This window comes from Rosa rugosa, chromosome 3 (assembly GCF_958449725.1).
Source record: "Rosa rugosa chromosome 3, drRosRugo1.1, whole genome shotgun sequence".
In the NCBI taxonomy this organism is placed as follows: Eukaryota; Viridiplantae; Streptophyta; class Magnoliopsida; order Rosales; family Rosaceae; genus Rosa; species Rosa rugosa.
Window position 1 is genome coordinate 19,074,900 of NC_084822.1, and position 15,254 is coordinate 19,090,153.

The 15,254-nt window shown below is 39.3% G+C and overlaps 1 protein-coding gene across 5 annotated transcripts; it reads left to right on the plus strand.

Moving 5' to 3' along the window:
• Window positions 1–314: 314 nt before the first annotated feature.
• On the plus strand, window positions 315–6,016 carry LOC133739458 (subtilisin-like protease SBT3.5). 5 transcript variants are annotated; one of them, XM_062167235.1, is made up of 12 exons: window positions 315–729; window positions 842–933; window positions 1,417–1,514; window positions 1,629–1,784; window positions 1,871–1,982; window positions 2,704–2,897; window positions 3,018–3,247; window positions 3,551–3,648; window positions 3,743–3,985; window positions 4,576–4,690; window positions 4,777–4,984; window positions 5,317–6,016. In XM_062167235.1, exons 1-12 carry the CDS (start codon window positions 559–561, stop codon window positions 5,883–5,885), a joined length of 2,286 nt encoding a protein of 761 aa, XP_062023219.1. In that variant the 5' UTR covers window positions 315–558; the 3' UTR covers window positions 5,886–6,016. The 5 variants fall into 5 exon arrangements, with proteins under 5 accessions (XP_062023219.1, XP_062023220.1, XP_062023218.1 ...); XM_062167236.1 differs by having other exon boundaries at window positions 3,027–3,247; XM_062167234.1 differs by having other exon boundaries at window positions 2,704–3,247.
• The last annotated feature ends 9,238 nt before the right edge of the window (window positions 6,017–15,254 follow it).

Below are 15,254 nucleotides of genomic sequence, written 5' to 3' on the forward strand. Positions count from 1 at the left end.
GCATATTTATATTCAAAATTCTTACAATGAATCAAAATAAAAGAGTAGATAGAGCACAAAGAGAGTAGGCCAACCTAGTTCAAAAACCAAGAAGCAGGCTACCATTCCGCTCTGTAACTCTGACGTAGGAAACTCGGGGTTTAAGAGCGGCTTTATTCTTTGGGTAAAATCTAAGCTGCTATTTTGACACAAAACGACATGTCATCCAATAATAAGATTTGGTGGAATAGTAATGGCGTTTTCTGCAAGCCACCCATGCACCAATTGATAGTGGTTGACTGGTTGATGAAGTGACCACACGAAGTAGACCCAGTAAGGTTTTTGGGTCGCAAATCCCAATGTGGAAAGTTCAGTCACCCTGCTTTCCATGGTTTCCCACAGACCTCTCACATTCTCTCCCTCATCTGAAAAGGCCAATTCTTGCAAACCTTGATCTCCACCACTATATATATTGCACTGCCTTGCCAGTCCAACTAGTAGTGGAGCAGACCTGAGTCCCACCACCAAGTCTAGTCAAGTCAACAACAACACAGAGCAACCCTTCAATCCAAAAATTTAATGAACCCCAGAGATAGCTGTGTGTGCATGTATTTGTCTTCAATTTCAGGCCGACTGAAGGACACACTCTCACTCACTCATATGGCTCCTCCTCCAGGGATTGTTGTCACCCTTTTGCTTCTTCTTGCTCTGCAGAGTTATGGGTTCCTTCTTTCTTTTGCTTCCACAAATGTAAGTCTACTCTTACTATTTGATTATGTTGTTTCTTTTTGAATGGTCAAATTTACTATTTTATATATATATACTTTTATTTTCATTGGCTTTTGGTGACTTGTTATGCCAGGTTTACATTGTTTATATGGGAGAAAGAAAGTATGGAAACCCTGAGCTGGTATCTGAGTCTCACCATGAGATTCTGTCATATGTATTTGGAAGGTTAATTAGCTCTAACCTCCTATTTTTGAGTTTATAATGTATATTACATTAAAAGAAGAAATGTTAATGTTGTGAGACATGAATATGTGAAAACTGCCAAGTGTTCTGCATGTAAGTATTGAACTCAGGGAAGACTCTGCTTTATATATATGAAGAGGTTTGCATTTTCAAACAACTCTCATGAGCTGTATGAACTTTCAGAGCATTGTTCTTTACATTTCACATTGTCCATGCTGCTGGTATTTTTTAACTAGTACTGAGGAAAAAAAAAAAAGGCATGTATTCTGTTGTGTGGGCATGCTTATTGTTTAGGCATGGTCAATTTTTTGTGCAATATCAAAACTGACAATAATACACTGCATTTTGTATGCACTCAACTACTTGTACATGAAAGATCATATGGAGAAACCGTATTTGACAGAATAACTGGACAAGATTCCAGAAACAGTAAGAAAGTAATAGCTTGTGATTGGAAATTGACAGCAAAGAAGCTGCAAGGGAATCAATTCTGTACACCTACAAGCATGGATTTTCGGGGTTCGCTGCAGTTCTAACTCCATCTCAAGCCAACCATATTGCAGGTGTTACAATGTTGGTGACCTGTAAACTGTGTTTTTTGTGCTTTTGAGTCAGGGGGACTGGTTCTATGCTACAAGTACATGTAGTAATATACACCTTCCTCTTATTTTATGCAGATGTACCCGGTGTTGTTCGTGTCATTCCTCACAGGTTTCTTGATTTGCATACAACTAGAAGTTGGAACTTTCTGCAAGTAGACTCTCACTTTAGAACTGGAGTTCTTTCGAGGAGTCAATCAGGCATTGGGTCTATTATTGGAGTCATGGACACTGGTCAGCTTTTATAAATTCTTGACATGCTTGTAAAGTTTTGCGATTAAGTATAATTTTTGCTGAAGTTTTTTTTTTTTATTTCTCAGGAATTTGGCCCGAGTCTCAAAGCTTTAGAGATGAGGGTATGGGAGACATTCCATCTCGTTGGAGAGGCATATGTCAAGAAGGAGAAAAGTTCAATCACTCCCATTGCAACAGGTTGGTCATTTTTAATTTCTGGTTTATTTATTCTTCTGTGGTTCATCATTTTCTCATTTGATAAGTTTAGTCGAGATTTGTTGTGTGCCTACTGTTTTATTGCTCCCTACCAATTTCAGAAAGGAGTAGCTTATGACCTTATGTAACAAATTCCACTGGATCACTTGATAGTTTTGAACAATTTATAAGCATACTTTGCAGTGGAAATGGTCACAATCAACAGCAGAAACTCCTTTAGCAGTAGTCTAGTTTTTAAAATTCTAAATTGTCCCTATAGCTTTTTCTATGTGGCATCAGCATATCAGGATAAGAATATTTTTATTAAAATTTGACAGATTTTACTCTCTTTTTCAGACTTTGTTAAGAATCTCCTTTCATTATCGAGAAATCCAAGAATCTTTCAGTAGTCAACATGATTTTTTATATTTTTTATTTTTTTATTATGTTACTGCTCGACTATAACTACCATATATAAGTTGTTTAACAATAGTTCTATGGTTAACACTTAATAGTTGTAATATCACAAACATTTTATGGCGTTGATAGTCTCAAATACCATGCTCATGCATGAATTAGAACCATGTACAGATAGCTAACTTGAACAGAGTTTGATTAACACGTGAAGTTCCTAAGGGAAAATAATTAATGAAATCAAGGTTATCCTTGCAAGGTTACATAATGGGATGGTTTAGTATCTAGTTTGATGTGATACATGTGGCAGGAAGATAATTGGTGCACGCTGGTATAATAAAGGATATGAAGCTGAATTTGGAAAGATAGATACAAGTGATGGGTTTGAATTTCTATCTCCCCGAGATGCTTCAGGACATGGTACTCATACATCATCCACTGCAGCCGGTGGTTTTATAGAAAATGCAAGCTTTATGGGACTTGCTTCAGGATTGGCAAGAGGAGGTGCTCCATCATCTTGGTTAGCTATTTACAAAGTTTGTTGGGCTACTGGTGGCTGCAGCTCAGCAGACCTTCTTGCTGCATTTGATGACGCAATTTTTGATGGTGTTGACGTGCTTTCAGTATCTCTAGGTTCTCCGCCTCCACTTGCATCTTATGTTGAGGATGTTGTGTCCATTGGTTCTTTTCATGCTGTGGCCAAAGGAATCTCAGTTGTATGTTCTGCTGGAAACTCTGGCCCATACTCTCAAACGATCATAAATTCTGCTCCTTGGATATTCACTGTTGCAGCAAGCACTATCGACAGGGCTTTTCCTACTGCAATCTCCCTGGGAAACAATCAAACTGTAGTGGTAATTCTATGCTTATTTCATTCAGCCATGGAAAATTTTTGGTTGGTATTGACATCAAACAAACATGTAGCATGAACTAGAACAAAAGCATCTACCAAACAGAGTCATGTTTCCAAAGTTTTTGATCAATAATGTATTGAATTATTTATTATCTTGATCCGGGTTTTAAATTGAGCCATTAATATTATGTCCTCAATATGTAATCTTGATTCTGAGTTTCCATCTTGATATTATGTCCTCATTATTATCACTTTATATCTAAAAGTAGATGGACCTAGAAATGAAATTTATTTTCTCATACAGGGTCAGGGTTTGTATACAGGGATGGATGTGAACAAGTTCTACCCTCTTGTGTATGGACAAGACATTGCATCTGTTGATGCAGATGAAGACAGTGCTGGGTATGATACCTTTATCTGTACTTATTTGAGAATGGATTTTAGTCTCCTACTCCCCGATAGAGACTGCACATTTCAATCATCTGCATTTTAACAGGAGCTGTGAGTCGGGAACTCTAAATGGTACTTTAGCAAATGGAAAGTTTGTTCTTTGTTTCCAATCTCGATCACAGAGGTCATCCACTGCTGCACAGAAAACTGTAATGAGTGCCGGGGGTGCCGGTCTCATTTTTGCTCAGTTTCCCAGCAAGGATGTTTCTTTGTCCTCAGGTAGTCTACCGTGTGTTCAAATTGACTTTGCAATCGGCACATATATTCTCACATATATTGGAGCAACCAGGTAATTCCAGTATGCATAAATTCTCTCCACGCATAATTTGCACTTCTTGGAGTGCATCGTGGTTTTCTTGCTTTAATTCCTGGCACTCCTTGACAATGTCATCTGTTCTGGATGTATTTTCATTCCCCATTTTGTATTTGATTTTAGCATTTCCCTGATTGTTTTAGTCTGCATGCTCTCCTCACTATAAGATGCTGTGAAAACCATAGTTGTGCTTTGCTCTTTGACCATTTAAACATGGTGAACTTGTAAGTATCTAGATAATCAAATCTGAGATATATCATATTGATATTGACAATGATTCCTTAACCAATTAATTTATCCATGGACTCATTTTTACTCTCCATATGTTGAATTTTCTTTCTATAGCATAAAGCTATAAGGGAGACAATAGTTGCAATTATGGAATGTCTTTGGTGATATTATATTTCTTACATTGTTAACTCGATTGTCAAGCACCATGTGTATTATTAGATGCCTTCTTCATATCATCCGCTTTGCAACAAAATCCTAACAACTGTATTTTAAAAGTTGTTACTTATTTTGAGAAGAACTGAGACAAAATCTCTAACGGTATGACTATGCGACAGAAATCCAATAGTCAAGTTAAACCCTACAAAAACACTATTGGGACAGCAAATATCCCCAGAAGTAGCATTCTTCTCTGCTCGAGGACCCAATTCTGTCTCTCCTTCGGTACTGAAGGTACTGAATTTATATATAAGCTTTTCAATGATTTTGTTTTACAGTTTTAATATAGGATTAACATATTCAAATAATGTGTGGTGCAGCCCGATATTGCTGCTCCTGGTGTGAATATATTGTCCTCTTGGTCCCCTGCTTATTCACTATTACAACATCAACCATCTCCAGTCATCTTTAAAATTGAATCAGGAACTTCCATGGCTTGTCCACATATATCTGGTATAGTGGCTCTTCTTAAAGTCATCCACCCAACATGGAGCCCTGCAGCAATAAAGTCTGCCCTTATTACAACAGGTGAAAAATAAATTCATGGCATTTAATAAACTTCTTCCGGCTCATTTGGAAGATTGATTCCATGTTAGTTTTCATTGTAAGTTTAAATTGCTTGATAAAATATAAATGATATCCATCAAGACTTGAGCTAGAAGACAAAAGAAGGATGCTGTTTTGAATTCCATTTTAAATGTTATCTCAAGATTTGAATTTTCTACGAATCTCGTATTTAAAAGTTGTTAACAAATTTAGCCTAATCTTGATTAGAATGCTAGTTATGATGCACATTCATTTTTCTATAATCACCTTATTCAAACACATCTTTGGAAAACTGATTGTCCTTCTCTTCACAGCCTCTTTAGAAGATCAATATGGTCAAAGTATCGAGGCTGAGGGCGCTCCTCAGAAGAAAGCTGATCCATTCGACTATGGTGGTGGACATGTCAATCCTAACAAAGCCATAGCCCCCGGGCTCATTTATGATATAGAAACCTCAGATTACATCCGTTTTCTTTGCTCCATGGGGTATAACAATTCAGCCATCAGCGCAATCGCAGGAGCTAGCATCACATGCCATAAATCGACCAATGTCCAAGTTAATCTCAATCTGCCTTCCATCACCATTCATGAGCTCAAGGAAAGGATGACAGTATCAAGAACAGTCACAAATGTTGGTCCAGTTAATTCTATCTACATTGCTCGTGTTCAAACACCTGCCGCTGTGTCTGTTAAAGTTAAGCCATCGGCTTTGTTGTTCAACTCTACTGCAAAGAAGCTGGAGTTCAAGGTTGTTTTTCGTCCCCTGCTAAAAGTTGCAGGAAGATTTTCTTTTGGAAATCTGTACTGGGAAGATGGTTTTCATGTAGTGAGGATACCTCTAACAGTGAGAACTGTCCTTGATGATTTTTATGCAGAGACATGAGGATGATTTGCCACTACTTTTAGACATCTAATTTGGACAAAGTGGTACTAGTTGTCCTCTTACCTATCTATGGTCAAATTTTTAGTTTCGAACTTTCGATAACGTTGAATCAGTTCAGAATTCTTTCCATCCTTTTAGTACTACTATAATGTTGTTGGAAAAAAATATATATATCACACTCTTAGGGAAACCCGTAGAGGTGCACCCCGAGGCCGTATTAACCAACTCCTCACCCGTCACGAGATGTTGACGGAGATGCAAGTACTTTTGAAGACCTATATGTCTGTGTAACGAATTATATACATCAATACAATTTCGTATTATATATTACATTTATTCAGAACAAAATTAATAAATTTTCTTTAATTTCAGCCATTAATAAATATCTAATTTAGAGTATAATTCTAACTACATATAGATAGTCACATATCCGTCTCCAACAGAAAAAATAAAATCAGGTAGGTGGGAAGTTCCTTGCTTGGTCAAATGGTCGCTGCCGCCTAGTGGCAGGATGAAACTAAGTATCCGGTGGCAACACAGTAGGAAAACTATGTTATTGGCAATGATACTTCTTCGTAATAGAGTTATATTTCTGGTATGGTAAAGCGAATAGAGTAGCCAGTAGAGCACTATTCACTAGTTGGTGCTTGCCAGAATACATTGTTTTAGTTGAGACTCTTGTTATTATCTCAGGATGTTCTCTTATTGTTTATTGTAATATGGGGTTTAGACACCATGCCCCCCCCCCCCCCCCCCCATGTATTCTGCAGTTTCATTAAGGGTCAATTACATATAAGGCCATTTTTGAAATTTTTTGTAGTCATAGGGCCACCTCCTATTTTTTTCCCTCATAAGACCACTAGGTGTTAAATTTTGGATATAAAAACCAACATATTTACATAAATACCACTAGAGTAAAAAGCCAACAATCATTATCTCTCTCGTCGCTGACAAGGTCTCCAGCCGACCTCCAGCGGGTCTCCGGGCGACACCCGGCCAACTCCGGCAAGGTCTCTACCGGCGAACTCTGATGAGGTTTCCGGCGACCATAAAAGCTACTGTCACTAACACCAAAAGCTACTGTCACTAGCAACGAAAGGTACTCTGGTGAAATTTCCGGCAAACTCCAGTGAAGTCACGAAAAACTACTCTCACCAGCAACAAAAGCTACGCTTCTCAAAACTAAAAACTACTGTCACTAGCAACAAAAACTACTCTGGTGAGATTTCCGGCAACCTCCAGCGATGTCACAAAAAGCTACTCTCACCAGCAACAAAAGTTTCTGTCACCAACAAGTTCTCAAAACCAAAACCAAAACCAAAAGTTACTGTCACCAACACTAAAAGCTACTTCCACCAGCAACAAACGCTACTGTCACCAACACCATAAAACTACTCTCACTAATAACAAAATCTACTCTCACCATCACCAAAAGTTACTCTCATCAACACCAAAAACTATAACCAAGCAGAACAAAAAGTACTACCACGCAGAACAAAAAGTACTCATAGAGATTGAGAAAACTATTCTCAGAGACTAACAAACCTATGAAAATGTAAAGTATACAACAGAAAGAAAAATGCTACTGTAATCGAGAAAAAAAAATCATATTCAATGAAGCAAAAAGTATGCAGGGTTCAACAATGATATAACTATGTAAAAAGCTACTTCCACAATTGTAAAAAGCCACTACCATAGTTGTGAAAATCTATTACAATGGTTGTATAAAGCGACTGTCAATTTTTCAGATGACCTTAGTTGAAGTTTCTTGTTGTCAAGCTCTACCATACTACACTAACCATAGGCATTACTTTGCCACCTTCAACACCAGACTTCATTTCAACATTTCTTGGTTGATCGGATGATCTCTTGGTCAATGGAGGCTTCACTATCCAAATTCACATTATTTTCGTAATCTACTACTGCAAATGAAAAGGGGAATAATTCTGCAAGAACAAAAATACAACAAAACATCAGTATTTGAAATGCAAACAAAAAATAGCAGCGTGCCGCTGCACCGCAAACTTGACACTATTTATCAACTAGATAATATTAAACAAGCAATCTAAAAGCTACTGACATATGTACAGAAAGCTACTATGACACATGCACAAAGCTACTTGACCAGTAATAAAAAGCTATTGACATAGATACTGATTGTCTACAATATGCAAATGATGGCATTGTTTCCTAATGGGCCATTGTCGTCTACAACAATTCAGTAAAATGACATTGCAAAACTTTCACAAATTGCATAAATGTCACTAACGTTGTTAATCAATAAACAACAAATTAAAAGCTAGAAAGTGAGCGCGAAAGTGTTAAAAAGGGACAAAAGAGACGGTGATTCCATACTCAATTAAATATGGATTAATTTCAGTTTACCCCCCTGAGGTTTGGGGGTGTCATCATTTCACCCCCCCCCCCCCCCGCGACTCTCAATTTTACTTTTTTACCTCCTAAACTTTCCAATTTTTGTCTTCCGTGCCCAATCTTTGATGCTCCGTCCAAATTGGACGTTAATCCGAACGTTGAGGGCTAAAATGGTCATTTCAAGACAAAAAAAACCAAAAAAAAAAGAAAAGAAAAAAACCTCCCTCTCTCTCTTCTCTTCTGCAACTCCCTCTCTCTCTTCTGCAAACCATTTTCATCTCCTGAATAAACCCAAAACAGAGCACGTGCATAAACCCATCAAACACCCCACAAAATTCCAACCCCAAATCCCACATGCATTATCAAAATCAACCAAACCCAATTCACCTACCTCTTTCCCGGCTCGACTCCACTTGCCGCCGCGCCAATCTCAATGCCGCCGCAGCTTCCCGAGTTCTTCTCTTTTCTTTCCCGAGAGAGAGAGAGAGAGAGAGAGCAATTGATAGTGAAGCTGCTATGGTCGGATATGCTGGAGATTGGGCTATACTAATCTAGTATTCAATAACTCACATTACACATAACAAAGGCCAATGAATTAAAGCCTAAAGCATAACTCTAAAATTAAAATAATGGATTTTGAGGGGCTGACTAAGCCTCCTCACCACCACCAGCAACAGCGGCGCGTGGCTTCACGCGCCCCCACATCAAAGTTGTACAAGGAAAGATAATCGTACAATTAATCGAATATCTATGAATAACTCCGAGAATATCTCTAATTCAGAACTCTATTACAACTAGGTCAAGTAACCTAGAGTTTGGGCCAGACACATATTCTAGATTTACTTAAACACTCCCCCATGTGTCGCCCAAACGTGGTGCTCCTCTCGTTGCCTCATTAAAAACCTTTCCGAGTAACAAAAACTCAGTGGGACAAAAATAACCTCGGTCGAAGGGGAAAAAGAGCACAACACACCCTTCACATTCGAGACCATACATGTAGACATCTCCCCCTGATGTCTGCATCTCCTCCTGATGACAATGGTCATGGGAGTTCGCATAACTTCCGCAAACGATGCTACCAACATGTTTCTCGAAAGTGGAATTTAGGCAATGACTTAGTGAGCAAGTCTACCATACTGTCCTCAGATCGAACCTAGTTCACTTTGATCTTAAGGAGAGTCTGTTGTTGCTGATTATGCTTGGTATTGTCGCTTTTGATGTAGCCTTCAAACCACAATTGTTCGAACATGCGTAACTATGGATCCAATCCATATACATTCACGAACCACTTCATGAAGAGCAATGATCTCTGCATTGTTCGAAGGTATAGCGACTAGGGTCTGTTTTATAGACCTCCAAGATATCATGGTCTTTTACCCATGGTGAACACTTAACCACTTTGGGAATGACCTTTGTGTGGGTCAGAGAGATACTCAACATCAGCAAAACCTTTCAAAACGCTTATCGTTTTGGGATGGGGATAGTGGACGTAGGCCAGTGTTGGCACCGTTCTTGGTGTGTAATGGTTCTGAATCCATCATCTCTTTGTAGGGATAGAACAAGCCCATATCAATCGTACATCTCAAGTACTAAAAGATATTTTTTACACCAATCTAATGGCGTCGCGTTGGCGCAGAGCTATATCTAGCTAACAAGTTCATTGTAAATGAGATGTTCGGTCTTGTGCATTGAGCTAAGTACAATAATGCGCCTATTGTACTTAAGTAAGGCACTTCTGCCTCTAGCACATCTTCGTCATCATCCTTTGGGCGTTCAGGATCAAGACAACGGACGATCATAAGGGTGCTTGAAGGCTTCACCTTGTCAAAATGCCTAAGCATCTATCGACACGATGCTTAAGTTCCAAACCGAGACATAATCGTGTTCTCCCAAAATCCTTCATCTCAAACTTGGATTTCAAGTGTTCAGCGGTTTCCCTTAACTCTTTAAGGGCTTCCAATGAAGATCATGTCCAACATAAACCGCGATAGAATTTGAAACTTGTTAGGGAAACACGTGGGCATATCCCTTCCCAATCAAGTAGTCACTTTAGTGAGCATTTCAACCTTATTGTAAACGCGCTCCGTGGTCTAGAGCCACATGACTTAGGTAAATGAAGTTCACCATGAACCTTCATGTATATTTCGTATCTAGATCCCTATAGAGATACGTAGTGACCACATTTATAAGCTGCATGTTCAGTTATTCGGAAACTACCAAACTGACAGGGTAGTGGAGTGCAATGACATCCATTACGAGAGAATATGTCTCATCGTAGTCGATTCCAGAGCGTTTTGTGAAAAGTCTTGCGCCATAAGGCGAGATTGCCATCTCTTTTTCTCATCATGCTTTCTAATGAATACCCATTAGTCAATAGATTTTATGTTAGGAGGTTTTGGCATCACTGGCTCAAAAACCTTCATCTTCGTTAGAGAATCCAACTTAACCTGGATCGCATCTTTCCATTTAGGCCAAATTTCTCTACGTTGACATTCAAATATCAACGGAGCATGGTTCGATATCATCGGACTTAACAAACTCATGCACGACGAAATGCGCAACTACATCATCAAATTATGATGGAGTTTCTATCCCACGTCTCATGTACACTAGTGTAATCTTCATAGAGCTCTATATTCTCAGGAATTGGTTTTGATGTTGAGACGTCCCCCAACAATAACCATAATCAGGAAGATTCTCATGAGACGGATTTTGAGTCTTGATGATCAAAGGATTGGAATGTGCCAAAGTATCCTTCGAACCCACGGGCCTCCCACACATCCTAGCTGGGGCCATGGCCTATAACGCCAGAGTGCCACTCTCTTTGGCGTCGGCGCTATGCCTACCTCAGTGTAGGGTGGCGCTACGTCCTCTCGTAGGGACGTCCATCCTTGCAGGCATGTTTGCAGCATATTTAAGTGATCTCGTCACTTTAACGGGGATTGAGATGAGACATAGTGGGGATAGGCCACGACAATTCCTGTCGTTTCTGCTGAACATTCGTGTTCTTATCTCCCCCTAACGATGGGAAGATTGCCTCATCAAAGTAACATCTGCAAATCTAGCGGTAAGGAGATCGCTTAGCAAGGGCATTAAGTGGCAGACGACTGTTGAAATTTCAAATCCAACGTAGTTGCCCATTAATCTGTAAGGACCCATCATAGTGCGCTGTGGCGACACAATTGGCACATAAATGGCACACTTAAATATGCATAAGTTCAATACTTGTACCCAGTCACTAGCTGTAACGCAGAGGTAGATTGAGTGGCGGTGGGTCGTAGACGAATTAGCATAGTTGCATGTGATATTGCATCACCCCAAGCGGATATTAGGAGATTGGTGAGCATTACCAATGTCCGGACTACCATTGTAGTCATTTCCGCGAGACCATTTGGGTGTGCTCATGGGAATATGATGTCCAACATCAGTCTCAATGCAATAACCATCGAAAGTCTTCGATTTAAACTCTTAGCATAGTCAAATCAAATTGACTGAATAGGATGATTCGGGGAGTAAGCCCGTTGTCATATGATATTTGCTAGGAGTGTAGCATAAGCAGCATTACAAGTGGACAATGGCACAACACGTGACTAGCGTGATTGCGTGTCAACCAACATCATGAGATATTTAAACGTCCGCAAGTTGGTTGAACTAGTCCACAGAATCCCCACGGATTCTATGTAAGAACAGAATGAGTATGTTCATTTCCTTTTCATAGGACGGTCTCAGTCCTAATTTCCCTAAGGAACGGGCTTTGTAAATTGAGCGATAGGCCTTAGAAGCAACCAATGAGGATTGTGGTTGGGCCTGAGCGTCTGAAATGCTATTGGAAGCAAAGTTGGTGATTGCAGCATCACCTGGGGCGTCATCACCATGATGGACGCCATCCATGGCGTCATGGATAGGGACTGTGCTAGCCCTAGGCTGGTGGTGGACTGCGGTGGTTTCGGAGGTAGCGGCGGCGGTCACACTTAGTCTAGGAATCAACTTTTGATTCATGCTTCGTTTCGCTCGAAAGAAAGGATGTCCATGTGAAGTCTTTAGTAGACGGATCATTGATCACACGTATTTTTATACGTGTAATTATATCTAAAATATTATAATTAAGCTAATCCTTAAGTCAATTAATATGTAATTAATCCACTTTTATTTATTTTGTAGGTAATAAGCGGAGTTGCAGAAATCGAGGGGAAATGACGAGAAAATGAAGCAAATTGGAGTATTCCGACAAAAGAACAAAATAGTGGAGCATTGGTCAACCATGGTCAATCAAATATGGAAGGAAAGGGAGCTTGGTTTATTAATCAAGTGGCTTAATTGGTTTAATTGCCTAAATTAATTAACCTAACTATTGGTTATTAATTTAATTGCCTAAATTAATTAACCTAACTATTGGTTAATTAATAAAACCATGCACGTGCAGAGTGGTTTAATTGGTAGCCACCAATCCAAGCTTGACACGTGGCACATAATCCAATTAACCTAGCTTGACCAGAATTTCTCCACGCTGACTTCAATTCCCTCTTTTCCTCTCGACCACAAGCACAACATATGAAGTGTCTCTCTCTCTCTCTCCAGAGCAGTAACCACGACCCCATATATGTATATATTGCACCAACCCTATTCATCCGATTATGATCATCCTCTTCACAGTAGCCGCACCTCTGTACCAAAACAGAGGCAGCCCTTTGGGCTGCTCTCTCTCCCTCCTTCCCCTCCATTTTTCCTCTTTTCTTGATAATTTTCTTTTGAGATTTGAAGAACTACTCACACAAAGCTTCAAGGATCTATCAAGGAGCTCAATTTATACAAGATTCAAGATTTGGGTATTTTGTGGGGTTGTAATTCAAGGCTAGTCATGCTAGCTTCATAGCTATTTGTGACTATCCTTGTTTTCTCCTACACTTCTCTACTCTTTGCTATTTGAATTTTGTAATTTTGATGTTCATAAATATGGATAGTGAGTAGTTCTTTGGGAAACTAGGGTTTGATCCCTAGCATGGATTTATTGAAATAAATATGTTTTGATTTAATGGTTTTTAATTTCGTGTTTGGCATATGTTCTAATCTATTATATTTGGCTTAGATGCATGATTAGGAGCTTGATTAACTCTTGAATGTGTAGATGAGCATGTCTAGAACGAATTAGGGGACCTAATCACTTCTCTAATTTATGGCTAGGACACTTGTTTAGAACATGGTTAGTTACAATACCATTTTCGATTGTCGTATTGGCTAGCTTGGGAACCTTGATTCTAGGACTCTTCGCCTTTTGGTGCAACTAGAGGCCCTAACAAGGCTCTAGATTGTCCCAATTGAGTTTCTACGACCATTGATCCGGAGTAGGAATACCCTTTAAGGAATCTATTGACCCATGAGCCTTGAAAAGCCTTGGGTACGGTTCTTGATGCCATTATACATTGTTTGACCATTGTCGGAATATATTTGTGCATTGAATTTGGCTAGGAGGATACCCTAGTGACCTAATTTCCATTTCTTACTTTTCTTTTCTTTATTTAATTTAGTTGTTAGCTAAAGCTTTCATTTAAATTCTTGCAATTTAGTTACTAGAAAATTACAATCATAATTTTGAATAACAATTTCTACCTCATTGTAAATAGCCACCACTAGGCTCTTAGTTTTGATTAGGCTTTGGTGAAAACCAAAGCCGAGCATTGCTAGGGCTTGGTGCCTTAGATTAGCATTTGTATTTTTTTTTTTTTTTTTGCTTTTATTTGCTTAGTGACTTTAGTTCCGACTATCCAAGGATTATGGGTTAGCCACTAATCCCCGTGGTACGATAATCTTGGGCTTAATACTTCCCTATTTTGACAATGATACGTACGCTTGCGTAAATGTGTATCAAGTCAATCATCATATCATGACCAAGATGACCTATCCTGTTGTGACAAAGCCAATATGTGTCTAAATCCAAGAGATCTTCTCTCATGACTTTATTGGATTTAATAGCTCGAATAGTGACATAGAGTCCACTAGAGAGATTGTGCCTTTGTTCGCAATCGTTAGAGGTATTGCAAAGGAACTCATTTCCGTTCTTTACAAGTATTTTCGCATGGAATCCGTTGGCTATTCATAGGTGCGATTTGCCCTAGGAGCGTAGAGAGTTTTTGTGACAATAATCAAGGTGCCATTTGGCAGAGGGAACTTGGGCTATTCCATGTCCTTGAATTAATACTGATGGCCCAGCCATCGTAGTCACAAAGTAATATGCTCAGAATCAAAATGGAGTCATAATGAAAAGAACTCGAAATTTTATTCATGAGCCAACAGAGTACATCATTGTCTCTTAACCATTAGGAGAATCTAATCCAAATGCTAGCTAATGCAAAACAAAGGTAGTTGTTTTACTTCTTTCGGTAACTCCAAAATAAATATGACCAGGTGAGTAGAGAGATGTCGGTGGAGCAAATTAAAGCTCGCTTAAGTACCACTTATCTCAAAACCTTCCTAGACATCATACTTATTTTGGATGAGCCTATGTGAAGAAAAACTAAACCAATGGCATTTACTACAAAGTATATGGCAATTGCCTATTACATCTCTTGGAAAAATAAAGACTTAAACAGAATTGGCGATCTATTGATCCCAGCTAGATTTGTAGTCTTCAACCCTTCACTCTAGATCATCTTCTTGTTCCACATAGTGAGCTTCTCTTGCTTCACAATATGCTTCGTAGGCGGTGACAATTTCTTCACGAGCTCTACAAATGTGTGCCCAATGACCGGATACTCCACATCGAGAACATACATCTCTGTGCTCAGACTCCATTGATTGAGGCGCTTTGAAAGCGTCATTTAGATGGCTCTTAGTGTTGGTGGCGCCACCAACATGGCCAGAGGCGTTGCCTCCCTCTCTCTTTCCACGTTGACCTCTTCGGTTCCGTGTTCACCTATTTTGGCGGTTACCTTCCCAAGTAGAGCGATTATATGGACCAGAACGTCCAGAAGCATCCCTAAGATTAGGGTTTCGCTCTTG